General features: G+C 40.5%; 2 protein-coding genes across 4 annotated transcripts in view; one reads left to right on the forward strand and one right to left on the reverse strand.

Annotated features, from left to right (window-relative positions):
* RBKS (ribokinase) overlaps window positions 1-18,885 on the reverse strand; it is a 73,626-nt gene extending 54,741 nt beyond the window's left edge. The window contains exon 1 of one of the 2 annotated variants that reach the window (XM_054727886.1): window positions 18,555-18,885. In XM_054727886.1, the coding sequence (XP_054583861.1) occupies window positions 18,555-18,682 (128 nt within the window). In that variant the 5' untranslated portion in view covers window positions 18,683-18,885. Of the gene's footprint in view, window positions 1-17,967; window positions 18,139-18,554 lie in introns of those variants that run through there. The other variant, XM_008162285.3, reaches the window with a different exon arrangement.
* BABAM2 (BRISC and BRCA1 A complex member 2) overlaps window positions 18,439-27,833 on the forward strand; it is a 356,468-nt gene continuing 347,073 nt past the window's right edge. Inside the window, exons 1-2 of one of the 2 annotated variants that reach the window (XM_054727885.1) lie at window positions 18,439-18,550; window positions 22,411-22,562. In XM_054727885.1, coding sequence (XP_054583860.1) covers window positions 22,435-22,562 — 128 coding nt within the window. In that variant the 5' untranslated portion in view covers window positions 18,439-18,550; window positions 22,411-22,434. The remainder of the gene's footprint in view (window positions 18,551-22,410; window positions 22,563-27,833) is intronic. The other variant, XM_008162284.3, reaches the window with a different exon arrangement.

Consider the following 27,833-nt stretch of genomic DNA (forward strand, 5'->3'; position numbering starts at 1 on the left):
CACAAAGAAGTGGGCTAAGGGCCGGATGGAGCAGTGGTAGGTGTGACCAAAAAGGTTAATTAGCTTTAGGCAGGAAAGAAAGGCCAAGAGAGAAGTTGACCATGGTAAATCAACTGAGAATCTACTTTGTTTTAGCAGATTAGAAACTTACGTTCATTTCCAATAGAGACTGTGATTTATCCAGTATCTTTTCATATTAGAGTAACAAAACAATGCCAGTCCCTACAGGTCACTCACAGCCTGTTTGCAATGGGATGCCATATGACTATTGACCGGAACGCATGATTGTGTCAATAAAGACCAAGTTCGACCTGGAACCTCCTTTATGTAGCTCTAACAGTCTCAAATTGAGCTAAGCTACTCCGTTCCCTCGCATTGCACTGTCAAATATGGTTATTTGAGATTCAAGAGATTCATCAATAATTTGAAAACATCCCACTCCACTCCTCCCCTTTTCAATTCTATTTTTATCTCGGATTCTAAATGCATTTATAGTACTGATGAAAAAAATATACATCTACAAGGTTCACTTCTGAAAAAGGTACTCAATCAAGGGAAAAATGGTTTTAATGTAATGTTATTATCCTGTCATTTAATTTAGCAATGACAAGTGATGATGAGATTTTGATTTGCATCAGAAATCTTAAACATTTTAGGATTCTGTTATGAACAGGCAGTGATGAGTAATCTGTGTGATTGAGTAACTATGTGAATTCGTGGCTTATTGATGCTGCTATAAACAACATTCATAACAACTTTAAAGAGAAAAACTATCCAATGTGGCTAAAAACAGGCCAAATAATTGAATTAGTAAGACTGTCACTAAAGAAACGTATGACTTCCACTATATTTATACTTAGATTTGGGTCACAAGCCACTGGTTTGAATCAAGTGTATTTATTATCAACTGTGGGAAACCATGAAAAATATATCACCATATTATTATTGGGATATACATGTACTAGTATGTGGGGGAGAAGTGAAATCGGGTTTGATGTGGGAGCAGATGGCTGGGATTTAAACAATGTGTAGTAACACAAGCACCGTACTGATGTAGCCATTACTGGAATTCCTCACTCCTTTGGAATTCTTTTTTCTTTATCTTCTGCATCGTTGCCCTACTCTTCTCTTTCTTCTCTCAGTTGTAGACTTTCTCTGCCTGAGGACAGTCTGTCATGTTCTCCACTTTATTACTAGTGCCTGTCACTTAGTATGGGGTTAACTTATTTGCTGATTGAACAGATCTTTGTGGCTCGCCTTCTCTCTCAGGGTTAGCAGAATATGCCACCCCAAAATATGACTGTAGGAGTTCGGGACACGCCACCCCAAAACATGCTGCTTTGGTATATTATTCTGAGCTGTAGGCACTTGAGAAACAGCAGATTCAGGGAGAGGCTTTCCCTGAACTTTCCTTCTCTGCTTATCAGAATCGTACCGCCCATTTCTTCCCAGGGCCCATTCACCTTTCTTAAAAGTTCTCCCTCCCCCTCCCCTTACCCTATTAAAATGCTACTTAATCCTGAATTTGAAGTCACCTTGGGGAGTTACTCATTTTTTCCTGGGTTTCCCCCATGTATATAATGAGGGATACAATTTGAATAAACTTCTGTTTGTTTTTCTCTTGTTGATCTTTTATTACAGGGGTCTCGGTCAAAGAACTCAGAAGGGTGGAGGGAAACTTATCTTTCCTCTCCTACATCTCTTTTCTATGTCTCCTTTGTGTAGTCTCCATTCTTACTTCTGAATTGAGGCTGTGGAGGTGCTAATGAATGGGAAGGAGGAGGAGATTGGCAGGGATGACCAGCTGTCTGGCAATGACAATTCCATGTTTTACCAGACCATGCCCACTGCATTCCCAGTATCAGCAGCTTTCCTCTTCTACAAGCAGGAACTCTGTCACTCCTTCACTAATGCATTGATTCCAAAATGTAAAGTCAGTGTTTTCCAATGTACTTCCTATAGGGCACAATCAGCTTGCTGACGATGAGGAAAAACCTAACCACGATCTTCTGGCTACAAGTAACACAGGATTTGAAAAAACATGTCACAGAACAAGATTAGTATGACCCAATGCATATTTTTAAAAGGAAAAAAGGTATACGTATATGGTCTCAGATGATATGTAAATGCATAGACAATGAAATGTTAACGACAAGTATCCATGAGAAGGGTGGGGGTAGGGAGCAAGAGTTCATGTTTTACTTTCTATCCTCATGCGCGGAAGTGCATGCAACGAGAATAGAGCTGTGTGTTATGGGAGACCACTTCTTACTACCTCAGAGTCATCTGTCCTCCCTGCATCTTCTTCCAGCCACTGGTTCTTCCTGGGCTCCAGCTGGCTTCTTGCAGGTGCCACCTAACAGTGCCACGCTCTGTCCACTCCTGGGTTTCTGGTTCTTCAGGCTGTCCTGCAGGATTGAGCAACTAGTTGTGCATAGGGGTGGCCAACTTGAACATGTCAGGCATTTCTGTGAGGCTCTTCCCAACTCCTCTGCTTCACTTGCCCTGTCCCTGGCTCTTGCTCCCTGGGTCAGAGTCCTGAATAGAGTATTTGCGCTTAAGCGTTTGTCTTATGCTCTGCTTTCTGTTAAACCCACACTAATACCGTTTATTCCTTGTTTATTATTTTTTTATAGAAGTAAATAGAGTGGAGAGCAACTAAAAAGTTATAAAAAAGGCAGAAGTATTTCTGAATTATAAATCCTAATTTACTTTAAATTAGGCTTTCCTATCTTTTTTCTTTAATGAAATCATGAAATTCAGTTCAGGTTCAAGGAAGGAACTGCAGAAAGCCTCATCCCCTGGATGAAAGCATTATTATGATCCACCTCAATTCAAACATGAGGCTTAGCAAGGTGCTAAAGATAGACAAGTTACAGTGCTCAAAGAAGAAAAAAAAAGGAAGCAATACTGGGAGAAATACACTGTTGCTAGCATTTAATAATTTAACATAGTATAAATTTCTGAATGGGGGAGAAAACCCAAACAGAGAAAACCAGTCATAAGAATTATACTTGAATTTAAGACATATTCGTAGCTTTAAAAAGGTCACGGCATTTTAAAGTTGGACAGAAGGAAACGCCGATAACTGTTCCTGGATGGCCCTCCGGTTTCCTGGGCCACAAGAGGCCGAGGGGTGAGCCTCGTTGTGCAAGGCAGGAGGCCCGAGCCTCTTACTGACTGAATTACCTTTGACAGCTTTTCCCTCTTTGAACCAGCTTCTTCTCTTGCAAAACAGGTTTAATAATACTTGTCAACTCCTTAAATGCCCGGGTTTTGTGCTCTGAGTTATTTCACTGACAGGTGTTAGCAGAACAACTTATCATTGCTTTTAACTTCTTGACAATGATGTGCTTGTTACAGATTCTCAGAGATGATTCATGGCAGAGAAAGGAATGACCTGGTGAAACAGAGATGAGAAGGGTTTCGACCAAAGAGGTCACACTAATAACTGGCTCAGCCCAGAGTCCGGGACTATGCTGCCTTTTGCATTCCATCCTTTCTTCTTCTGGCTACAAGCTCCTGACACACTGTGCAACTAGAATAAGGATCGTTCTATTAGTTATGACCCAATTAAAATTCATTACGCTCACTTCTTATTCCTACTGCCTGTGCTCTCCAACCCTATCTGTTCTTCTCGGCATTGGTGTATGCCACATTTATGAGGAGGAGAGTACTTTCCAAACCAAGTTAGTATCTATTTCTACCTCTGTAGAAAGAACTTAGCCGCCCAACTGAAACGTCATTCCGTGCTTCCTAACCCTACATTTGCAGACATATATATGATTTAGTCAAGGAAGTGAAACACGAATTATGCTTGAAACAGTTCTTAACTGAAGTTTGATTTCTAGCCGATCTTTTCCTAGCTAACAAGTCTATGGCTAACAAGTCATTTGTCTGAAGATGTAGCCACTCTTGAATTTATAGAATAGAAAAACGATCCTCTCGCCAGACGTGGCCAGCCTTGCAGAATGCCATACCCTCGACCCTTATTTATCTAAATTCTGCTTATGTGTGAATAACTGGGCTAGGCACTTAGGAGAGCCAACAAGAGGAGTATGTTATGTATGGTCTTCTCCCGGGGTAGGGTCTTATATGGCTTCCTTTCATTCACATCTCTGCTCGAATGTTACCTCCTCAGAGAGGCCTTCCCAGCCACATTATAGGAGATACCACCTTTCTATTTTATCCTTTTCAACTTTTTAAAAATTGATTCCAGAGAGGAAGGGCGAGGGGGAGAGAGATAGAAACATTAATGACGAGAGAATCATTGATTGGCTGCCTCCTGCATGTCCTCCACTGGGGATTGAGCCTGCAACCCGGGCATGTGCCCTGACCTGAATCGAACCGTGACCTCCTGGTTCCTATTTTAATTTCTGTTAAGTATTTATTCATCCATTCTGGCAAGAAACACCAGGTTTTCTGGACCAGAGACAGCCTTTTACTCATAATTGCATTAATTAGTTCTCTGTCCCAATCCCAACAGGGTAACACGATGAGAGAAACCTCAAAATAATGAATTTTTGGAGTTTATATAGGACAGTTGACACAGCTGTTGCTCCTCCTTTCCTCTGGGAAGCGGGGGTGGGGTGTGGGGGGGTGGGGGTCAGGAGGAGGGAAGGAGAGCAAAGAGGACCTTTGCATTGTAATATAACGAAATCTTCTCAAGAGGTGGGGCAGGTCTCTAGGTTTACAACCTCTAGAATGTAAATAAATGTGTCCAGGGGAGAAATCTCTAAATCCTCCATGTCTCTGACTTCTGAGGTTCATAAACTAGATGGTTATGGATCACATTTTCCTAGTTTTTTTGCATGACTAATGATTTTTTTTATTAGATGCTGAATATTGCAAATATTACATTGTTGAGTGTCTTAATTTGTGTTTTTCCAAAAGGTAGATTTTTTTTTTCAGGCAGTTAAGTAATTTGAGGATCTGTCTGATTCTTCTGAGGATAGTTTTGAGATTTGTTAAGGTGAGTGTAGGGTAGCCTTTAGGGCAAGTTCACCCTTCTACTAAGTTGTGGATATTCTGGGATTTTTATGGAATGCTCTCTGGCTAGTTAGAACTCAACACCTCCCATTCCTGTATGATTTCTGGGAAATGTTCAGCTTAGAACTCTTCAGTAGTTGCCCAGCTTTGTGGAGTTTCTCTCTCTATATTTCCATTTAGTATTTAGTAATAGACTTAAGGGGACTCCTTTGCAGATTTCTGGACCTTTCCCTGATTAGCTCCTTCCTCTCCAGTACATGTTCCCATAAATTCTAGCCACCTGAGTCTCCCTAAGCTATAAACGTAGTTTCCTCAACTCACTGATACTGCCATGATTTCCTCGAGTTCTTCCTCTCTGGGCCAATAATGAGCCTCCTGGAATCACCTTATTTGTTTTCTTTCTCTTCTGGATAACACAACAGTTGTTCAATAGATGAAACGGCTGCTTCATATATTTTGTTTCAAGTATATCCCATTTTCTAGTTGTTTATGGTGGGAAGGTAGGTCTGGTACTAGTTACTCCAACATGGTAAGATTTAATATATTTTTTTGAATGAATGGTCTATACTGCAAAAGACACATAGATAGTTGGGATGATAGATGCCTAAATACATGATAATACATGAGGTGAGGCAGGGCAACTATAGCCCAAGGAGAAATGTAAACCAGTTATTAAACATGAATATGGTCAGAATAATGGGGACAATAAGTGGCCACATCTTTCTTCATTCTTAATATGTGGGATAAAGGATTGAGTACAGAAGGCGCCAGGAGAAGCTTGTAGGTCAAAATATTAAAGATATATTTAAAAATGAAAATACCATCTAATGTCAACTAATTTTTTTGAAAAAAAATATATATTTACACCCAGCTGAGAAAAGTCCCGAGAAAAAATAGAAACTTGGAAGGAAGGTACAGAGGAGCTAGTTTTGGAACTAGAAGCTACAAAAGGAGAGGATAGGAGAAATATATACGTGCATATGGGGGTTCAGGGAGTGCGGACTGGACAACTATAGGATGGCATATAAGGTATGTGGAAAAATCAGGATGCAGAAAAATAGAGCAGAAAGGGAATTGGTGAGACTAAAGCATTTACTGAAGTTCTGATGAAAAAAACCTTTTAATTCACTGAAGACAAGCAAAGTATGAAGCAACAACTACAAAATCGATATTTTATTTTGTTTTGCCAATTAAGTTTAGTAATTTTTAAATTCCAAAATGACTTCTGTCACCATGCTGTAATTATCTAGGCTACTTCTTCCTGCCATCTGCTGGTGTAGGTTAAAGAAATACAAATGGAATTAATTTTATCCTAAGTAAAATAAAATTAGAAGGATAAATCAGCATACAAAAATGTTTCCTGGAACCAATTAATACAAATTTTAATTTATCTACTATTTTTGGGTTTTGGTGCTTATGCTTCTTTCGCATTCGCATCATCATGAATATCAAGAACTGATTATATTATATTTGAGCTTCACAATGCATTTGTAAGATGTGTTAGCATAAGCCTTATCATCTCGGTTTTAGGTGAAAGTGAGAATTCAAAACAGTAATGGTTTTTCAAAATGCACGTATCTGTTAGGTTGTCTAATTTTAATTCCAGTCTAACAGATTCCATTGCTATGGTCTTTTAAACCATACTATGCTACTTGGCTTTGGCAAGCAGCTTTCTTTCAACTTTTTAAAATGATCTACCTTCTTAGCAACCTCCAAATATGCAATACAGTATTATTAACTATAGTCTCCTTGCAGTACAGTACATCCCCACGACACTTACTGGAAGTTATAAAGTAGTACCTTTTGACCCCCTTTTACCTATTTTGCCCACCTTCCCACCACCTGTCTCTGGCAACCACCAATCTGTTCTCTGTGTCAATGACCTTGTTTGTTTGTTTGTTTGTTTATTTAGATTCCCATATAAGTGAGATCATGTTATTAGTCTTTCTCTGACTTATTTCACTTAGCAGAATGCCCTCAAAGTCCACCATGTTATTGCAAATGGCAAGATTTCCTCTTTATAACAATATTCCATTGTGTGTGTGTGCATCACATTTTCTTTATCCATCTATCTGTCCGTCCATCCATCCACCCATTCATGGATGCTTAGGTTGTTTTCATATCTTGGTTATTGTGAGTAATGTTGCAATGAACATAGGGGTGAAGGTATCTTTTTCAGTTAGTGTTTTTATTTCCTTTGGATAAATACCCAGAGAGCAATTGCTGGAAATATGGCAGTTCTACTTTTAATTTTTTGAGGAACCTCCATATTGTTTTCCACAGTGGCTGCACCAATTTACATTCCCACCAACAGTGCACAGGGGTTCCCTTTTCTCCACATCCTCACCAACACATACTATATTTTGTCTTTTTGATAATCATTCTAACAGGTCTGGCATAATACCACATTGTGGTTTTGATTTACATTCCTCTGATGATTACTAATGTTGAACATCTTTTCATGTACCTTTTGGCCATCTGTATATCTTCTTTGGAAAAATGTCTCTTCAGATTTTCTGCCCATTTTTAAATCAGATTGTTTGCATATTTTTTGCTACTGAGTTGTATTAATTCTTTATATATTTTGGATTTTTTCCTCTCAATTTTGACTATAATGTTGGACAGCCAGTAGCTATAACAGATAAATACTTAACATTATTAATATGAGCAAACTCTGTGTTAAAAATGACCTATATACTTCATTCCATTCCTCTGCTTCTTTTGGCTGTGATACCAAGTGATGTTACAAGGGAGAGAGTGGCAGCCTCCACTAAATGTCATAATAGATTAGTGCTCATTCTTAAAATCTTATTAGTATTTCAAACCTCTTTTCATAGCTGATTCCCTATGCCTGGAAAGTTCTTTCCCCGTTTCTGTGCTGAGCTTATCCATATGCATCCTTTAAAATTCAACTCAGATGTTACTCCTCTGGGAGTCCTAATGTAACAGTGTGGGTGGTTGCCCTGCCTTTGCGTTCTAGCAATCTATGCATGTTTCTCTCATAGCTGTATCACATTCATTTCTGTATCACTATGGCCTAAGACTGTGCCTATTCATATCATGTGCCCCATAAACATTTATTAAAACATATACTAGTAATACATTAATTGTGCCAGATACCATTTCTTGAGTGGTTATCATGAGATAAATACTGCACTAAGCACTTTATGACCACTAAATCACTTAATCCTTACAATCATCCCATGAAAAAATTGTTCTTGTTTTGATCTCCATTTCACAGATAAGGAGAATGAGAATTAGATTAAAAAACATACCCAAGTTCGCTCAGTAGAAGATGGCAGAGCCAGGTTGGTCTGACTCCCAAACCCATTAAAACATATTATTCACAAATGTCCTTAAAGCCCCTTGGACCCATCCATATTTCATGTTTTTGTAACTTCTTGTGTAATTTCTGGTGGCTATGCTTCTGAAGAACATTGGAGTTGTGCAAACTGAATCAAGATGCTAAGATGGAAAGACCAAATAAGCTGCTACTTTCTCTAGAGTTCAGAAGGAATTAGGTTGATGAACAGAATGTTCTCAAATTTAACTTTTCTTCTTCAACCCTTGGGCTCACTACTCTGTGTAAATTGTAATTTAATAGAAGAGAAAATGTAATTTCATGTGAAATATGAATATAGTTAACTTAAGCTTAATATTTTATGGTAATACACAAAAAGCGTCATGACTTCCTTGTGCTCTACAACCTTAATGAGCTTGATAAACTATTCCAAAGAGTAGTTTATTATAAAATAACATGTTTGAAATAATTCCAAATACATCAGAACTCACATTAAATGTGAATGGATTATATTCTCCAGATAAAACACACAAAAAATACAGTCATAAAAAAGAAATATAATAGAACAAGCCAACAGAAAGACTAAATCCAGCTATGTGCTCTTTATAAGACACACACCTCAAACATAAGAACTGAAAAATATGGGAAAAGGTAAAATATGGCAAATAGCAGCTAAAATAAAACTGGATAGCTTTACCAGTGTCATCCAAAGTAAAAGCTTAGAGTACAAAAAGATAAAGATGAGGTAAACTTTAACTGAAATATTAAATTGAGCAGCAAAAGGTCCTAATTCTAATACAACCAATAAAATAGTATATATATATGTGTGTGTGTGTGTGTAATACACACACACACACACACACGCACACGCACACACACACTATGAGAGATTGACTAATTTACCATCATGGTTGGTAATTTTAACACAATTCCTTAAGGAATTGACAGATCAGAGAAAAGGTCACTCTGGCCTAATGAACATATAGCCTATTTAATAAAGAGGGAATATGCTAAGTGACCATCACACCCTCACAAAGATGGCGGCGCCCACAGCCACAAGATGGCAGTGCCCAGTCCCCTCAGCCCTGCTGGGGCGGCAGGTGTGTGGCACGGGTGGGCCCAACCGCTACACGCCTGCCTTTGGAGTCCCCAAGTCCCCTCAGGCCCCCAGCCGCCCAGGCAAGCCTTAGATGTCGGCTGCTCAGCCACCCAGGGCCGGCCTGATGCACAGGCAAGCCTCAGATGGTGGCTGCCCAGCCGCCGCCCAAGGTACAGGCAAGCCTCGGATGGTGGCTGCCCAGCCGCCGCCCAAGGTACAGGCAAGCCTCGGATGGCAGCTGCCCAGCCGCCCAGGGTCACCCGAGGCTCAGGTAACCAGGGCCGGCAGAGGCTTGAGAAGGGGCATGCTGAGAACCAAGATCAACAGTAATTAATATAAATGTGAGAAGACTGGTCAGAAGGCTGAATTGGGCTCTTTGATATTCACAGGGTGAATATTTGCATTTTATTACCTACTCCTGACTCAGTGGCCTAAAGCAAACTCCCCCAACCTGATAATCTGTTTACTAAACAATCACCTTTGAGATGTCTGTTTGCGTTCCTAAAAGGCAATCGTGTATTCTAGTAAATAAAAGCAGATGGGAACGGAGATTCAGTAGAACTTAGTCCCTTGAACTAGATTCACAACTGGCTCCCCCATAATTTCAAATTTATATTTCTTGTCTTGTGTCTTAATTTGCATGACAGCCCTTTCTCCAAGTCTTTGAACCCGAGGCCACACAGGCTGTGGCTTCACACGGGCAGGCCGGGCTGAGGGACCCCCCTCTGGTGCATGAATTTTCATGCACCAGGCCTCTAGTATATATATAAAACACGTGGCTAACATCTATTAAGTCATAATTTTTCTAATGTATACGTTGAACATTTACAAAAATTAACCAGGTACCAGGCTATAAATAAAGTCTCTTCAAATTTCAAAGAATAGTCTGTTTAGAAAATATTTTCTGACCTTAACAGGTTGTTAGAAGTTAATAATAAAAAGATAAATTAAAAAGTTCCATATCTCTATATATAAAAGGCTAATATGCAAAGTGTTCCCTCAGGAGTTCGACCAGGAGACCCGAGTTCGATCACTTGCTATGACGTGCGCTGACCACCAGGGGGTGGTGTGGAATGAAGGAAGACCCCGGTAGGTGGCCCCTATCGGCCCTGATTGCTGGCCAGGCCTAAGGACCCTACCTGTGCAGGAATTTCATGCACGGGGCTCTAGAGTAAAGAGATTTTAAAAATGTTTCTAAATAACTGATGGATCAAAGAAGACATAATAATGTTATTTAAGAAGTAGTAAAAACTGAGTTTCAGTTTTATACCCCACATGAGTGAAATCATATGATCCTTAGCTTTTTCTGACTTATTTCACTTAGCAATATTTAGAAAACTGAAACTCAGAGACACAGACAACAGTTTGGTGGTTTCTACAGGGAAGGGGTTGGAAGAGTGGTAGAGGGTAAAAGGTGCCAAATATATGGTGATGGAAGATGATTTGACTCTGGGTGGTGGGTAGCAATGCAATGTACAGATCATGTATCATATTAATGTACACTTCACTCCTATATGACCCTATCAACCAATGTCACCCCAATACATTTAATAAAAAAAGAAATAGTGAAAACTAAATTACAATAGAGTGGTCTTCCCCCAACAAGCATGAAGCATAGAATTCTCTTGTTCGATAAGATGAGACTCTTTCCAAGAACTCCACTTTCTAGATCTTGTCAATTTGGGAACGCTAACTGTCAGCATCAGGGTTTGCTCAGAAAGGACCAGAAAACGAATGCTTGATTCATGCGTTTTTACCTAACAGATTTTACTTAACAGATGTTTTCAACTATTTTATCCCCTAAATATTTCTTTAACTTTTCCCCACTTCTTTATCCCCATCACTACTGTCCTAGTTCAGGCCTTCATCATCTGTTGTGAATACTATTGCTTTACCTTTCAAATGGGTCTCCCAGTCTTCAAGAAGAATGCCTTTGATACCCTCAAAACATTGCCACCTTTTACATCTGCCCTTGGCACTGAGTGAGCTATGTGAAATATAAATGTGACCACATCATTCCTGTACTTGGAGCCCATCGCTGGCTCCCAGGGCCTACAGAATGAAACCCAAGCACCTTAGCCTGGGTAATAAGGCCCTTCGTCAACACCTTACGTCTGATGTGCTACAGACCCAGCGGTTGCTGTCCTCGGCACACCCCATGCACACCCACATCTCTGACTCCCTGCTCTTTTTTTGTTGGGCTAGCACCTGCTTATTTGTCAAGACTTGACTCGGGAGGCATTTCATCCAGGAACTTTTCCCTGTGTTCCCACAGGACCTGCAAGTATTTACAACATCATACTACAATGATCTATTTTTCTATGGGCCTTCTTCCTTGGACTTTAAGTTCCTCAAAGACAATGAACTAATTGCGGTATCCTAGAACGTAGTGCAGTGCCAGTATTTCATTATGTACAAGTAATCAAAACACTGGAGCAACTTTCATCACACAGCCTTCCTTACCTTGCTCTCCCAAGAGTATAGACACTAGGGCAAGAAGAGCTGGCAAAGGAATGGATTATAAAGGGACCACACAGTATGTGCTCTTTGTCATATGTAATTTACTTTTTAACATATTTTCTTGGAAGGGCCCCCAATTAGCAAGTTTCCCATAAGTGATTTCTTTTTGATATTAGGGAATTCAGTTGACAGAAACATGTTTAACAAAATACTAATTTAAATATTGATTGGCAACTGCTAAGCAACTTGCAAGACAATTTAAGGGGCAGAAAGAATAATATAGGATATTATATTCCTCTAAAGTTGAGAAAGCATAATACTTTTTGGACCAATATTCCTTTGGCTTTTGCTTCTCTGAAATTGTGACTGCAAAAGATTTTGATGTTCTAGATATCACAAGTCAAAGGGCTTCTGGTACAATGCAGGTTAGAGGGTCACTGTAACATGTCAAACACATTCTATGTACATTATAACATCTTAGCTGATTTTTTTTTCTGTTTTTTAAATTTGTTAGTAATGCAGGTCCAATGTTTTATCCACTTTGGATCTAAAAGCTTCTCAATTCACTTATTCCACTATCCAATTAAAATCTCTTGAGAACTGAGCAATCACTTCCTGACTTGCCAGGGATTAAATTTGGATGCTTGGCTGAACATGAGCCTTATCTCTCAAGCCATCACTTTTAATTGGAACATGTAACACAGGGTTTTAGCTGACATCATAGTCTATTGCCATGGAAATGTAAACATGGGTTTCTATTAGACTTGTCTCAAAGCAAGTTTTAGTGGTAGAGACCTGGAGACGGGAGATAAATTGTGTAAAAAATGTATCCTCTGAATGTTAGAGTGCCCTAGAAACTCAGACCCTTGGTGATCTCATCCTGCCTCACGGCTTTAAATACCATCTATACTCTGACAACTCGTAAATTCACATCTCCAGGTGGACCTCTCTTCTAAAATCTGAACTCCTATATCTAACGGTCTTCAGTTGGATGTCCAATAGGCATCTCAAATCTCAGATGTCCATCCTGAGCGCCTGATATTGCCCTCTCCCTGCCCAACTTGCTCTGCTCACAATCTTCTGTATCTCAGCAAAGGTAACTTCCCTTTCTGCTGGCAGAGACCACAGAACTTGGAGTAACCTTGACCTATGTACTCCTCAGCAAAACCTGTCAGCTCTACATTCAAAATACAATCAAAAGATGCTCACTTCTCTCCATTTGCACTGCTTTCAAGCTGTCATCATTTCTGGCCTAGAGTGTTGTGAACGGCCCCGAACTGGCCTCCCTGCCTCTACCTTCCTTCTGTCCATTCTCACATAGCTCCCAGATGAGTATATTAACATATAAGTCACGCCCTGGCCAGTTGGCTCAGTGGATAGAGCATTGGCCTGCGGACTGAAGGGTCCCAGGTTCCATTCTGGTCAAGGGCACATGCCCAGGTTGCAGGCTCGATCCCCAGTAGGGGGTGTGCAGGAGGCAGCCAATCAATGTCTCTCTCATCATGGATGTTTCTATCTCTCTCTTCCTCTCTGAAATCAATAAAAAAAATGTATAAAAAAATGTCACATTATGTTACTCCTCTGCTCAAATTTGCCAATGGATTTTCATTTCATTCAGGATATGAGCCAATGTCTTGTAATCATCCATTTTCTTCTTAAGCTACACGGAGCTCCTTGTTGTTCACTGATCATAAGAGGCATGGTCCCACCTCCGGGTCTTTGCAAATGGGAAGCCCCAGGTATCTGTATGGTTTGCTTCCTTTCCTCCTCTAGGTCTTTACGCAAAATCAGCTTCCCAGTGAGGCTTTTGGCCAATGAACTAAAATTAGTACTCCCACCCCCCTTTTGTGCTTTATTTTCCTCCTCAGCATTTATCTACATACTATGCATTTTACTTATTTCTACCGATCCTGTCTCTTCCACTAGGATGTAAGCTCCACGAGGCAGGGATTTCTGGCTGTGTTTTTCATTGTTGTGTCCTTTGCAGCTAGGAAAGTGCTTGGCACATAGTATAAAATATTTGTTGAATGGATAATTGAAAAAAAATGTGTGATACATGTCATAAGAAATAAAGATTATTAGTGAAAGCATGATTAGCCAAGACCTGTGAGCCTAATGTCTAACGAAGTCCATTTGTTATTGGTTTTTCATGGTAATCTGTCTTTGGAAGAACTGACTTAATTTTCCACCAGAAGAGGCTTGATTTAGCAATGTGGAACTTCAGAGAAGAGTGTTCTAAAAAGGAAGAGAAGAATGATAAATACAGGTAGGTATTAAATAATATTCACTATTTGCCATGTTAGATGAGCTAATGATTTAAAAAAATTATTAGTACAGGACTTACTATTCATAGAGGACTAAAATTAGAAATGAATTAAAAAAGTAGCTCACTGGTGGAATTAGCTGTGTCTGGCACACAGTAATGTAATGTATAAAGTGAGTTGGACTTGGATGCCATCCAAGAGGGCTGAGTTACTGAAGCAGTTTTATGTCTAGTGATTCTACACTATAGGCATGGGTGTACAGTTAAACTTAGTATCTTCAGTCCTATTCCTTATTTTATTTCTATCTTTAGACCTGAGAATTACAAATCCTTAGTTGTTATTCCTTATCACCTTACAAAGTAATCAGTTAATGAATGTAGAGACTACAAGCTCTCAAATGAACTGTAGATGAAAAGGGCAATAACTACTAGACAGAGTTAGAGGTGGAACGATATAATGGAAAGATAAAGGTTGGGACAGCTGGATTCTAGCTGTCACTATGCCACTGATTGGCTGTGTGATTTGGGGCGAGTTACTTAACCTCTCTTAGTTCCTCATATGTAAAATATGGATGATGGACTGATAGGCTTCAGTGCTCTAAGTAGTATAAAAATTTTTGACCTTTAAGCTTAACCCCTCCCCCAAGATGTCCACATCCTAATCCCTGGAACTTATGTATATGTTGTGTTATATGACAAGCGGTAATTACCGTTGCTAATAAGATGCCTTAAAATAAGACGATTATCCTGAATTATCTGTTTGGGCCCAATATAATCATAAGGGCTCTTATAATGTAGAAGAGGGAGGGAGAAGTGTGTCCGAGTGATGCCATATGAGAAAGACTTGATTGACCAATTGCTCGCTTTGGAGATGGGAGGAACAGACCATGAGAAGTTGGAAAAGGCAAAAAACCAAAAACCAAAACAAACAAACAAACAAACAAACCAAAAACAAAACAAACAAATTAAACTCCCCCACAGATTTCCCCTAGAGCCTTCAGAAAGGAATACAGCCCTATAGACACCTTGATTTTACCCAGTGAGATCTGTGTCAGACCTCTGACCTCCAGAACTCAATTAAATTTGTACTGTTTAAGCCATTACGTTTGTGTTAATTTGTTACAGCAGCAATAGGAAACTAATACAATCATGATATGTATCATAACTAGCAAAGCTGGACTCAAGTTTATCACAGATGCTTGGTTTTAAGCAAAAACCCATACTCAGGTATTTTGTAAAGATCTTCAGAGGCAGAAGTAGTCAGATACCATGAGAAGGTTGTAGGAAAGTCATAGGAGAGAGTCTATAGGGGAATAAAATTTTTACTAGTGATTTATGTGAGGAATAGGAACCTTTTATGAAGGTAAGAAAATGGCAAGAAAAGAGACATTAGCGAGGTGACCCACCATGAAGACCTCAGTTTACTCATCTATAAACTGAAGGGCTGGGATAAAAAAAATTTCTAAGTTCCTCTAGCTCTGAAATGAGATTTTAAAATCCTGACAGATGCTAACATGGATCTTTGACATCTCACCATCCCCAAAGTTAAAGAGTATTCATTTTAGGAAGTGCTGTAATTATCTTTAATGTCTGAGGGTCAAGCTTCATAGAAAGCCCCGACGTAGTTTAACAAGAAAGTGGCTCTGAATTTTAACCCTGACACTCTTATTTAGGTAGGTTACTTGGAAAACTTGTTTAGCTTCCTTACTCTTCTTACTTCACCTATGGTAAAAATTTCGCTAGATGGATTTTCTAAGTAATCTATTATTTTAGATGTCCGAACATCTAAACATTCCTCTAGGTAACAAGCTTTCAATATATTTGATGGAACTATTTCTAAAAAACACATGCCCTACTTTTATATAAAATTTAATGGGTACCATACTGTCTTTTCTTGAAAAGAGTCATATGACTAACATCATAGTGGGCTGTAAGACAAGGATGCTCTAGAGAATAGTCAGCAAACTATGGCCTGAAGGCTGTTTTTGCAAGGCTTGGGGATAGGAATAGTTTTTACATTTTTAGTTTTTTTTTTTTTTTTTAAAGAATAGATCTTATATACTTACTATCTGGCTCTTTACAGAAAGGTTTGCTGACTCTTGCTCTACCAAAATATGTGTAGGCCTCTTCACAACTAGACTGAATGTTATACGCTGTCACCAAAGGAAGGACGTCTATGTTGGCAGTGTCGGACAAGGTAGCTCAAATATTTGTGGAAAACAAAGGCTACTGGCACTTAAAATTCTTTTGTTGGCTGTTGTTACACTCCCCCACTCACTTTTAGGTTTCAGGCAATCACTATTGTCTGCCCCTAGCATCTCTCCCCTTTACTCTCCATTTTTTCTAATTTTGGCCTGGAAATTTGAGCTTCTAAACATTTTAAGCTATATAAGATTAAATTGGTTATGTGAAGACCTTAGAACTATTTTCCAGGTTAAAAAAAACAACAAAGGTGGCTTGGTGCCGGGATTTGGCGACTTGTTTAGATTGTCCCAAGGTCTTTTTATTTATTTCTAGGTTCTCTGCTATCCTTGGGAAAAGCAAGGCTGCAGGACAGATGAGGTCTTACTATAGTAATGCCTGATCATTTTTTATTTTTATAATATAAAAATAGCATTATATCTGAAAAGCTATTCACCAAATATTAAACTGAAGCAATCTCGGTGGTATGATTTTCTTGGAATACCTGATCCTTTTTTTAAAAAAACCAAAACAATGAATACTACTTTTATAATAAAATAAGCCATTTTCATAAAAAAAGATAAATTGAAAGGCTCTCCCTTACTAATCTCATCAACCATTCTTTCATGATTTGATCACTTTAAAAAAACATATTTTTATTGATTTCAGAGAGGAAGGGAAAGGAGAGAGAGCTAGAAACATCAATGAAGAGAGAAATCATTGATTGGCTGCCTCCTGCATACCTCCCACTGGGGATCGAGCCCTGAACACGGGCATGTGCCCTTGACCCAATTGAGGCCGAGGCTCTGTCCACTGAGCCAAACCAGCTGGGGCCATGATCTGATCACTTTAAAAAATGGATATAGTGGGGCCGGTGTGACTCAGTTGTTGAGCATCGACCTATGAACCAGTAGGTCACTGATGGATTCCCAGTCAAGGCACATGGCTGGGTTGAGGGCTCCATACCCAGTGTGGGCGAGCAGGAGGCAGCCGATTGTCTCTCATCTTTGATGTTTCCATCTCTCTCTTCCTCTCTGAAATCTATAAAAATATATTTAAAAACAGACAAACATATTTAAAAAATGGATTAAATATTGTGTTTACCGGGTTTTATTTGACTCACACTCATGTTGCCATCCATGGCTACTAGAATACTGTAAAATAAGTTGTATATATGAGATACTGCAGGGATGCCAACCATCAATATGGTTAAAGGTGACTGATCGCCTTTTTGACCTCTGGCTCCACCCATTTTATCCAAGTTCAGACAGGAATACCCAACTTGGATAGTGTTCCGGGCCAAAACCCTTTACTTCACTTAGTCCTCCCAGCAGCTCAGGGAGGCAGGCACATCACATTCTTGGGGGTAAAATGACTTGGCCAAACTCACTGGGCCACGCAGCGGGGAGGCTCAGCAGCCTGGTCAGGAAAACAGGATGGCTTTGGAGGCGCGTCTAGTACCATTCGTGCGTTCACTGCGCCCCGGCCACAATGTCCCCTCACCTGACAAACGTATCCTACCTCCTGCACCCCAGCAGGCACACGGCGGGCTGGGGGAACCTGCAGCTCACACCCAAAGCGACCACTGTTCCTCCTCAGCAGCCCCCGTGCACCCGCAGAGAAGAGCACACTCCCTCCCGCAAGCCGGCCTCGGCGTACCGGCCCCAGACAAACCTGACCAGGTCGGTCATGCAGGAGCCCACCACTACCACGGCCGCCACCTCCTCCTGCCTCTGCCGCCCGGGTTCCCCAGACGCGGCCATGGCTCAAAACGAGGTGCTCTCCAACCAGGAAGCTGCCCTTTACCCTTTGTCCGATCCCCGTTGCCAGAGACGCCGTTCCGACCCTCCCTAACTACCCGGGCCTTCCAGATGCCTAGGCGGGTCGCCCACCTGAATGCCCGAAATGACCCCGCCCACCCGCTGCCCCCAGTGCTTCCAGGAATTGTCTCCCGGCACCGCCTCCCGCAGAAGGCCCCGCTGACAGTTCCCGACCCGCGCTGCTCGCTGCAGCCGAGGAAAGCCCTGGAGAGGGAACTTTCAGGCACCGCGGGGACGCCTTTCCCAGAGCCCGGCTCGGCTCGGCTCGGGGCGCGCGCGCCGCCCGGCTGGGCCGCCGAAGGGGCGGGGCGGACATCCGGGGACGAGCACGCAACAGGCCCGCGGTGCGCGCGCAGTTCGGCGCGTCGGTCGGGGGCGCGCGCTCGGGTAACCTGTACCCCACGTAGTCGCCGGTTACCGAACGGACTAAGTTCCAGGTACCTAGGCTGGGGCTGGTGTGGGGAGGTTGGATCCCGAGTCGCACAGGTGGTGCCGAGGACCGTGCCCAGAGCTCGCCTCCCCTTCCTGTGGAGAAGGCCCGGTTCCAAAGATGCCCTGCTCATCCCCATCACGCTGGCCCCCTCAGGAGCGGGCTCCTCAAGGCCAGGAGTTATCCTTTCTCCTCGTCTATACCGCTCCTGGTCCCCGATTAACCCGACTTCTTCCTCTTTCCCGCGCGATGAGGGGGATCATAAAATGCGGGAGAAGGGAGAGCGCCCCCTTTTTATTAAATGTCTCCTAAATTGGGGTGATCATTCTTTGGGTCGTAGCCGGCTTGTTTTTCTCGATTGCTGTCCCTTGGAGAAATGACTTCCCCCCAGTGTCACTTCCCTTGTGCGCCCTATGACGTGGACGTGACGCAGCTGGACGCTACCCCTTTCCGTTCCATGACGTCAGCAGGGCACATGTTTCCGTGTTTGTCATCCCATCTTAATTGCAAGAAACTGGACAGCGCTTTAGACGTCTTTGTATTCCCCAGGTGGCCGATCAAAGGCCCTTATGTGACCTTAGTTTGAGGCGGCAGACACCTGTAAAAATTGTATTTCTGCATTTTCCTTCTGTAATATGTCAAAATCAGGAAATACAAATTGCCTAACTAGCATTCAAGGGAGGCTGGCCACCGTCAAGTTTTGCCTGCCTGCGATCTGTTACAATGCTGAGATGTGTAAAAGCTGCTCCCGGGGGTGGTCCCCACAGCCGTGCCCCTGGCTCAAAAGGACTGCACCAAAAGACCCTCATCACTCTGTGACCTCTGATTTGGGAGTATTTCCCCCTCTCCTTTAGAGAAGTCACAGCACCTCACGCTTGAAACAGATTTTAGCACTGCATGAAACCTTGAACTGTCAAAAAATAGTATTTTGGCTGTTCTGGAAACAAAGACAAATTCATTCCTTCAGGTGTCATTCTAAGGTCATGACAGTTGCTGAAATGGAATGGGTTGTTGTCACCTTAAGTATAGTTTGGCTTCCCTTGAGCATTTTTTTCATTTTTAAATATATTTTTATTGATAGTATTACAGATATTTCCCGTGCACTCTCCCCCTCCCCCCCCCCCAATCCTCCCTCTCAGGTCTTCACTACCCTATTGCCTGTGTGCATGGGCTATGCATATAAGTATATATGTTATTTGGTTTATCTCTTCTTCCTTTAGCATTTGATTGGTGCAGTCAGGCCAATTTCAGCAGTAGGCCTATAGTAGTTGTTTCTAGTTGTAAAGCTAGTCTAAATTCATGCCATTTTGTGCAAATTTTACGAGCTGTATACTTAAAAAAATTCACTTTGATGCTTTTCTCTTTGGTGATTGAAGTTATGTTTATTTGAGAGGAAAATGAGAATAGTGGACTTTGAGGGGGATCTGGATTTGAATTCTGATCCTTCTGCTTGCTAGGTTGGGGACTTTGAACAAGTTAGGTAGTCTTGCTGAGTATTAGTTTTCTTATCTATGAAGTGGAAACTAATATTAAACAGAGGACAGGATTGTTCAGGGGAAGTAAATGAAATTACAGATTGAAGTGGGTAGTACAGTGCTTGATAATGAATAGATGTTCAGAATGTTCTATTTTCCTTTTTCATAGAAATGAGAGATACAATTATAATAGATATTTCCCATAATTAAAATTATGGAAAAACAAGGAAGGATGTTTTTTCCCCCATTGATTTTCAAAGAGAGTGGAAAGGAGGTGGGAGAGTCAGGGAGAGAGAAGCATCAATGTAAGAGAGACACATCTATTGGTTGCCTCCTGCATGCACTCACCAGGGGCTGGAGATGAACCTGCAACCCAGGTACATGCCCTTCACCGGGAATCAAACCTGAGACCCTTCAGTTCTCAGGCTGACGCTCTAACCACTAAGAAACACAGACCAGGGAGAGGAAGAATAATTTTGTAATGTAGGTGAGGTCCTTCAGTTTTTTCCCTAGATAAGTGTTTTTGTATTTGCATATGATTTAGGTAATCATCCTTTCAAGAACTGTGACATCATTGGTTAGAAAAAAAAGTGGAAACATTGCAGAATAGAAAAAAATAGGTTTCAAAATGATAATATGGATTAGTATACTTTTCAAAGGCATCATAAAAGTTATCTGTGTCATCTTTAAAATGGGAATTCCCTACTACCTAGGGGTATGAAGATCAACTGCAATAATGCATATGGAAGCTCTTTTTTTTTTTTTTTCAAATCCTCACCCGAGGGTATTTTTCTTTTCTGTTTTTATTTTTTTTAAAGATATTTTATTGATTTTTTACAGAGAGGAAGAGAGAGGGATAGAGAGCTAGAAATATCGATGAGAGAGAAACATCGATCAGCTGCCTCCTGCACACCCCCTACCGGGGATGTGCCCGCAACCAATGTACATGCCCTTGACCGGAATCGAACCTGGGACCCTTCAGTCCGCAGACCTACGCTCTATCCACTGAGCCAAACCGGTTTCGGCCCGAGGGTATTTTTCCATTGATTTTTAGAGAGAGTGGAAGAGAAAGGGAAAGGCAGAGAGAAATCTCAAAACACATTGATTGGTTGCCTCCTGCACGCACCCTGACCAGGGCCTGGGCTGAGGAGGAGCCTGCGACCAAGGTACATGCCCAAGATACTTCTGAGTGCCATCACCCAGAAGGGTCACAGTATTATTATTTTTTGAAAGATCACTGTAGTTCTTTATTATTGTCTGAAATTATTAAAACAGGTACTACTTTTCAACATTTATTTTAGCAGTGACACGTAAGTCCTCATGTGGTATAATATATGAAAACTAGAAGCAAAACATCATTTACTTGTAACTTGCAGGTAATTAATTGCTTTAGATGTGGGATTATCCTTTCAGATTGAAAAAGAAATGATCATTTAAGTTGACTTATTCACCTCTGAAAGTAGAGGCTTTCATTTAGACGTCTATTAAGAGGAATTCATGTACTCCCTCCCCCCGCCCCATGGGTTTCCAAGTAGTTTAGATATGATTTATTGGTTTTACTTTTGTATTTTCAAGTTTAAGGCCTTCTTAGCGCCTTACAGTCAAAGACTTTTAGATCCATGTTAGTTTGTGTTGCTGAATATCTGGACAGGTATATGCTTTCATGATTTAATTGTTAAGTAGATTTTTGCTACATCTATTCCTTAGATATGCTATCCTCTACCAAGTTTTTGAGGGCATATTATCTTCTCTATATACCTGCATATTTCTCTAGCTTTTGTCTCCTTACTTTATTTATTTATTTAAAAATGTTTATTGGGTGTTTAGTTTGTGATCTCTCTCCAGTGGTTATAATACACTGTGCAGTAACAGTTATGAAAATTAGGTAGAGGAGTATATCAGAAAAAAATAATTTCTAGTAAGTGACTTGCAAGCAGGTTATGCTTGTTCTAGGTCTTTATATAGTATTATCAGCCAAGTTCTTACTCATAAAGCGAGGATTCCTAACCTAGTGGTATGTGGGTTTTGTGTGTTAGAGGGAGAGGATTGTCAGCAAAGTCTTCTTAAAACCTCAACTACAGTAGAACTGGCCAGTTGTAAGCGGAATGGGACAGCTTTAAGTGGAGTGTAGCATTGTAGAAATCAACTTTGGAAAGGAGGAGGGAATTGGATTTCAAGAGTTGCCTCTGTTCCTGAAAAGCAGTGGTGTAGTCTATGTCCTAAGTAGGTGAGTAGCAGGGAGATGATTTCATTGGGAAAGGCAGCTTAAGACAGGAAAATGAGGTATTTATTCGTGCAAGAGAAACTTCTGTGTGCTGTGCCGGTTTTCAGGAAGCTTGGTGTATGTAGTTCTTTGGATGTTCTGATCACCATTCTTTCCTTCTGCTTTCAGTGGTGATTTGCAAGTCAAGTTAAAATGTCCCCAGAAGTGGCCTTGAACCGAATTTCTCCAATGCTCTCCCCATTTATATCTAGTGTGGTCCGCAATGGAAAAGTGGGACTGGATGCTACAAACTGTTTGAGGATAACTGACTTGAAATCTGGGTATGTAATTCAACCAATCCAACTTTTACCTAATGAAAAGCCTTTTTTTGCCAGACGCATAAAAATTGGCCACAGACATTCATCAAGTCATAATTTAATCGCATATTGATTCAGTTGGTTTTGTCCAGTTCTTGACATTTTATGTTTTCAGTCGTTTCATTTGTGTTGTGGGCCATTGCTTTATGATCATTGCTTTATGACTTTCTGGGAGCATGTATCTTTGCTAACAGAGTACCATGTCGTGTTTCGCAAGTGTACTTTACAGTCACCGACTGGTTTTCCAGTTATGTCTTCTGTAATTCAGGATGCACTGTAAGAGTTGGGTTTTGGGATTCTGAATTTGACATCATTGAATAATCTCTCCTAATAAGAAAATTATAATAGCTAGCCCAGATGAGTCATTTTCATAACGTGGTTGAAATGGTAAGATCTCATGCCTACAGAAGTTACATTAAAAATACTCAACTTTTTATTTTGAAATAAATTTAGATTTACAGAAAGTTTACAAAAATGTTATAGAAAATTAACACGATGCTTCCTTAAGGTCTACTGTGGTACCTTTGACATGTAGTGTAATAAATAAGGGTTGACTGAATGAATGGGTGAGATGTTTTCCTAGAGAAGTTGCTTGGTTTGGGGATCAGAGTGGTTTGAACTTGTGGCTCGGAGGCATGCTTATTGGTCTGATAGTTTATTGCTACTAATTCTGTTACACATAGTCCTTTTAAATGACATTCTCTGACAAGTGGATTGACATTTTTGAAATTACAGCAAAGGGTATTACAGCATTGGGCTTAATCTTCTGGGTGTCGTATATATTGAGACCTAGGGCCATTTTAATTTTAGGGAATTATTCCATGAGCCCACTGAATGTTTATTAGCTATCTGCGGTGTTAATTTGATCATAAGCATATGCTATTTGTAAGATGCCACATTTTGTCATTTTTAGTGATTTACTATTCTTGAAGATGTCTGAGTATTCAGCATTCTGGAATGATGCCTGGCAGATATGACAGAGAGGCAAGCAGGGAGGGCTCACTGCAGCCGGTGGCAGCTGAGCCTTAATATCGTTTTTCAGCATCTCACAGTGACTCAGCCTTGTTGGCACATGGCTGTGTTTGGGGCATCTGCTGTGACATCTCATCCACCCACAAGTACCTGTTGCATTTTTTGTCCATGTTCTGGATTTCATTACTTAGTTAAAAATAGATACTCAGTGTACTTGATTACTTAATAGAAAAATTTTAAAAAATGTGTGTTTGAAGACTGATCTCAATTTGACTGTATTATTTTTTCTAGCTGGCAGTTGAACTTTTTAAAAAAATTTCTTTATTGATTAAGGTACTACATATGTGTCCTCATCCCCCCATTACCTTCCCAACCTCCCCCCACCCCCCACTCATGCTGTGTCCATTGGTTAGGCTTATATGCATGCATACAAGTCCTTTGGTTGATCTATCCCTCTTACCCCCACCCTCCCCTACCTTCCCTCTGAGGTTTGACAGTCCAGTTGAGCCTTTTTAAAAAATATATATTTTTATTGATTTCAGGGAGGAAAGGAGAGGGAGAGAGAGATAGAAACATCAATGATGAGAGAGAATCATTGATTGGCTGCCTCCTGCATGTCCGCTCCTGGGGACCGAGCTCACAACCCGGGCATGTGCTCTGACCAGGAATCAAACCGTGACTTCCTAGTTTATAGGTCGATGCTCAACCACTGAGCCACACAGTTCAGGCAAACTTTTCTTTATTAGTCTGGTGCTTGGAAAGGAGGCAGTTTTAATTTTAAGATGGTCACCTTTTTAAAAAAATATTTTTATTGATTTCAGAGAGGAAGTGAGAGGGAGAGAGAGACAGAAACATCAATGATGACAAAAATCATTGATCAGCTGCCTCTTGCACGCCCCCCATTGGGGATGGAGCCTATAACCCGGGGATGTGCTCTTTTTTTTTTTTTTTTTAATTTCTTTATTGATTAAGGTGTCATATATTTGTCCTCATCCCCCCCATTCCCATCCCACACCCCTCCCCACGGATGCCCCAACCCCCTGTTGAACTTAATCCCCTATCTTAGATAGGCTCATATGCATGCACACAAGTCCTTTGGTTGATCTCTCCCCCCTCCCCCGGGGATGTGCTCTTACCGAGCATCGAACCATGACCTCCTGAGCCATGCCGGCTGGGCAAGATGGGCAACTTTTAATGATTTAGTTTCTAAATGTTCACTTGGCTTTTTCATTTCACTCTCTTTTCTGTACTTTCCTGGGATATATTTTCTTTTTCCCTGTGCATATTTTTATATGCTATATATTCATTATGTAAAAATGTGTTTCTAAACAATGTATTCTTGTTTTGCACGTTTAAAAGGTTCATACACATGATATACTATATGTATTCTTCTGCAACTTGCTTGTTTTGCTAAGTATTTTAAATTCATGATATTTATTTTTATCAATACTTAAGTTCTTCCATTTGTGCTGTTATATCTAATTCCACTGTATGAATATGCCTTCAATTTTTTATTCACTCTCCTACTGATTGACGTTTATGTTGTTCTAAATTTATTTTGACAAAGAATGTCATAATAAACATGCTCTTACCTTTGCACAAGAAGATATATATGAGAATATTTTCTGGGGCAGAGTTTTTTGAACTGGGTGTGTTTACCCATTAGTGGTTCTAAAAGCAAGTGAGTGAGTCATTCCAACATTTAAAACATGAATAGAAAGAATGGAAACTATCAGGATATGTGACACATATTAAGAATAAACTCTGCTTTGTGAATGTTTGTTTCAGTTAAATAAGTATGTGTGCATTGGGTCACAAGGTAAAATATGTTTGTGATGATCAAAAAAGTGTGAGAGGGTTTGGTTGGTGTGGCTCAGTGGTTGAGCATCAACCCATGAACCAAGAGGTTGCCAGTTACATTCCCAGTCAAGGCACATGCCTAGGTTTTGGGCTCGATCCCTGGTGGGAGTGTGTAGGAGGCAGCCAATTGATGATGTCTCTCTCTCTCATCAATGTTTCTATCTCTCCCTCTCCCTTCTTCTCTCTCTCTGAAAAAAAAAAAAAAAAGTTTGAAAGGTACCTCTCTAGGGTATATAGTTCTAGGAATAGAATTGCTGGCTCTTAGAGTATATGCCTGTTCTATCTTATTAGATATTGTAAGACTGTATCAATTTCTTTCCATCAGAAATAAGTGTTTTCTTTATTTTATAGCCTCAAAAATACTGTGTTGTCAGACTTAAATTTTTGACAAGTTGATGGGTATAAAATAGTATCTTATGATTTTAATTTGTATTTCCATGATTACTAGTATAATGAAATATCTTTTTATATCCTTATTGCCAGTTCAGATTTCTTTTTTTGGGGGACTATCCTTTGCTCATCTTTTTAGTGATTGTATTTTTGTATAGATTTTAAAACATTCCTTAAGCATTTTGGATACTGATCTTTTGGCAGTTACATGTATTACAAATATCTGCATTCAATCTGTGGTTTATATTCCTAATTTGTGCTACTGATGTCCAGAAGTCTTTTTAATTTTAATTAAGCCACATCCTATATAATAAAAGCCTAATATGCTCAGTGTCTGGTCGTCTGGTCGTCTGTTCAACCAATCAAAGCATAATATGCTAATGATATGCTAAGGCCTCTCAACCGCTCGCTATGATGTGCACTGACCACCAGGGGGGTAGACAGTTGACGGGTCGACCAGTTGCTATGACGTGCACTGACCACAAGGGGGCAGATGCTCCGACTGGTAGGTTAGCTTGCTGCTGGGTACCTGCCGATCAGGACTGAGCGAGACAGGCCGGACATGCCCTGGAGCCCTCCTGTGGTCCCTCCCTGGCTGGCCAACCTCCCGTGTCTCTCCCCAGCCCTGATCGTGCATCAGTGGGGCCCCTCAGCCTGGCTTGCACCCTCTTGCAATCCAGGACCCTTTGAGGGAATGTTGGAGAGCTGCTTTCGGCCCGATCCCGCAGGCCAGGTCGGGGGACCCCACTGATCCACGAATTTGTGCACTGGGCCTCTAGTTTATGAATATTTTCCTTTTTATATTTGTGCCCGTGTGTGTGTGTGTGTGTGTGTGTGTGTGTGTGTGTAAGAGAGAGAAAGGGAACATTTCAAGAAACTCTGTCCTACCCAAAAGTCATAAATCATCTTTTAAGGATTTTAAAGTTTACCTTTTTCCTCTTTTGGTCTTTAAATAGAAATTTATTTTTTCTATAAAATATGTTGTGAGAGGGATATATTCCCCCCTTCCACCATGTGGATAATTGGTTATCCCAGCATCATTTATTGAAAAGGCCATCCTTTGTCTATGGATCTGCAGTGCTACCTTTGTTAGATCAAGTATATGTCTGTTTCTAGACTTTTTGTACTGATATGTCAACCTCATTTTTCTTTTTTTTTTTTAAATTTCTTTATTGATTTCAACCTCAATTTTCTTGTGCCAGTTCTATACTGTTTTAGCGATTACAACTTTATAGAATATCAGTGATAACTGGTAGGAAAAATTCTGCTTATTCATCTTCTTCTAATTCTTAAAAATTGTCTTGCTGAGCCATTTTATATAAATACTTTTTGATAACCTCATTTAAATAGTTGCATATTGTTCTACTAGGACATACATAATTCAGTTGATAAAACTCCCTCATTTTAACTCACTGAGGAAAGGAAATGAAGGGAAACTGACCTGGTGAGGGGCTAATTGAGAATTGATGGTCAGGAAAGCTCTGAGGAAATGACATTTAAGTTGAATCATGAAAGATGAGAACAATTCATTGTGAAGAGCTGGGGAATTTGATGTAAAAGGCCAATGCCATGTCAAATGCAAGATAAAACTTAACATATTCAAGAACCTGCAAGGCCTACCATGGTTGGAATGTAGTGAGAGAGGGTGAGAGGGAAATGAGATGAGATTCTAAAGATAGTCAGGCCAGATTATACAGTAGTTGGTGAGCTGTATTTGGAAACTTGAGTTTTATTCTGGGTGGAATGAGAAGCCTTTAGAGGATTTTACTCAGTGTGACAGGATCTTATTTGTATTAAAAAATCACTGGTTGTTATATGGAAAATAGCTTGTATGGGATAAGGTAGACTAGTTAGCTGTCCATTACAATAGACCAGGTGAGAGATGACAGAGTCTTAGAATATGGAGGTGGCAATGGAGGCTGAAAGAAGGGATTGTAAGCTATTTAGAAGGTACAATCACGAGGATGTTCAATTTGGCCTGTGAGAGTGCTTGAGCAAGTTGGTAGATGGTCA

The sequence above is a fragment of the Eptesicus fuscus genome, chromosome 16, assembly GCF_027574615.1.
Source record: "Eptesicus fuscus isolate TK198812 chromosome 16, DD_ASM_mEF_20220401, whole genome shotgun sequence".
NCBI classification, from domain to species: domain Eukaryota; kingdom Metazoa; phylum Chordata; class Mammalia; order Chiroptera; family Vespertilionidae; genus Eptesicus; species Eptesicus fuscus.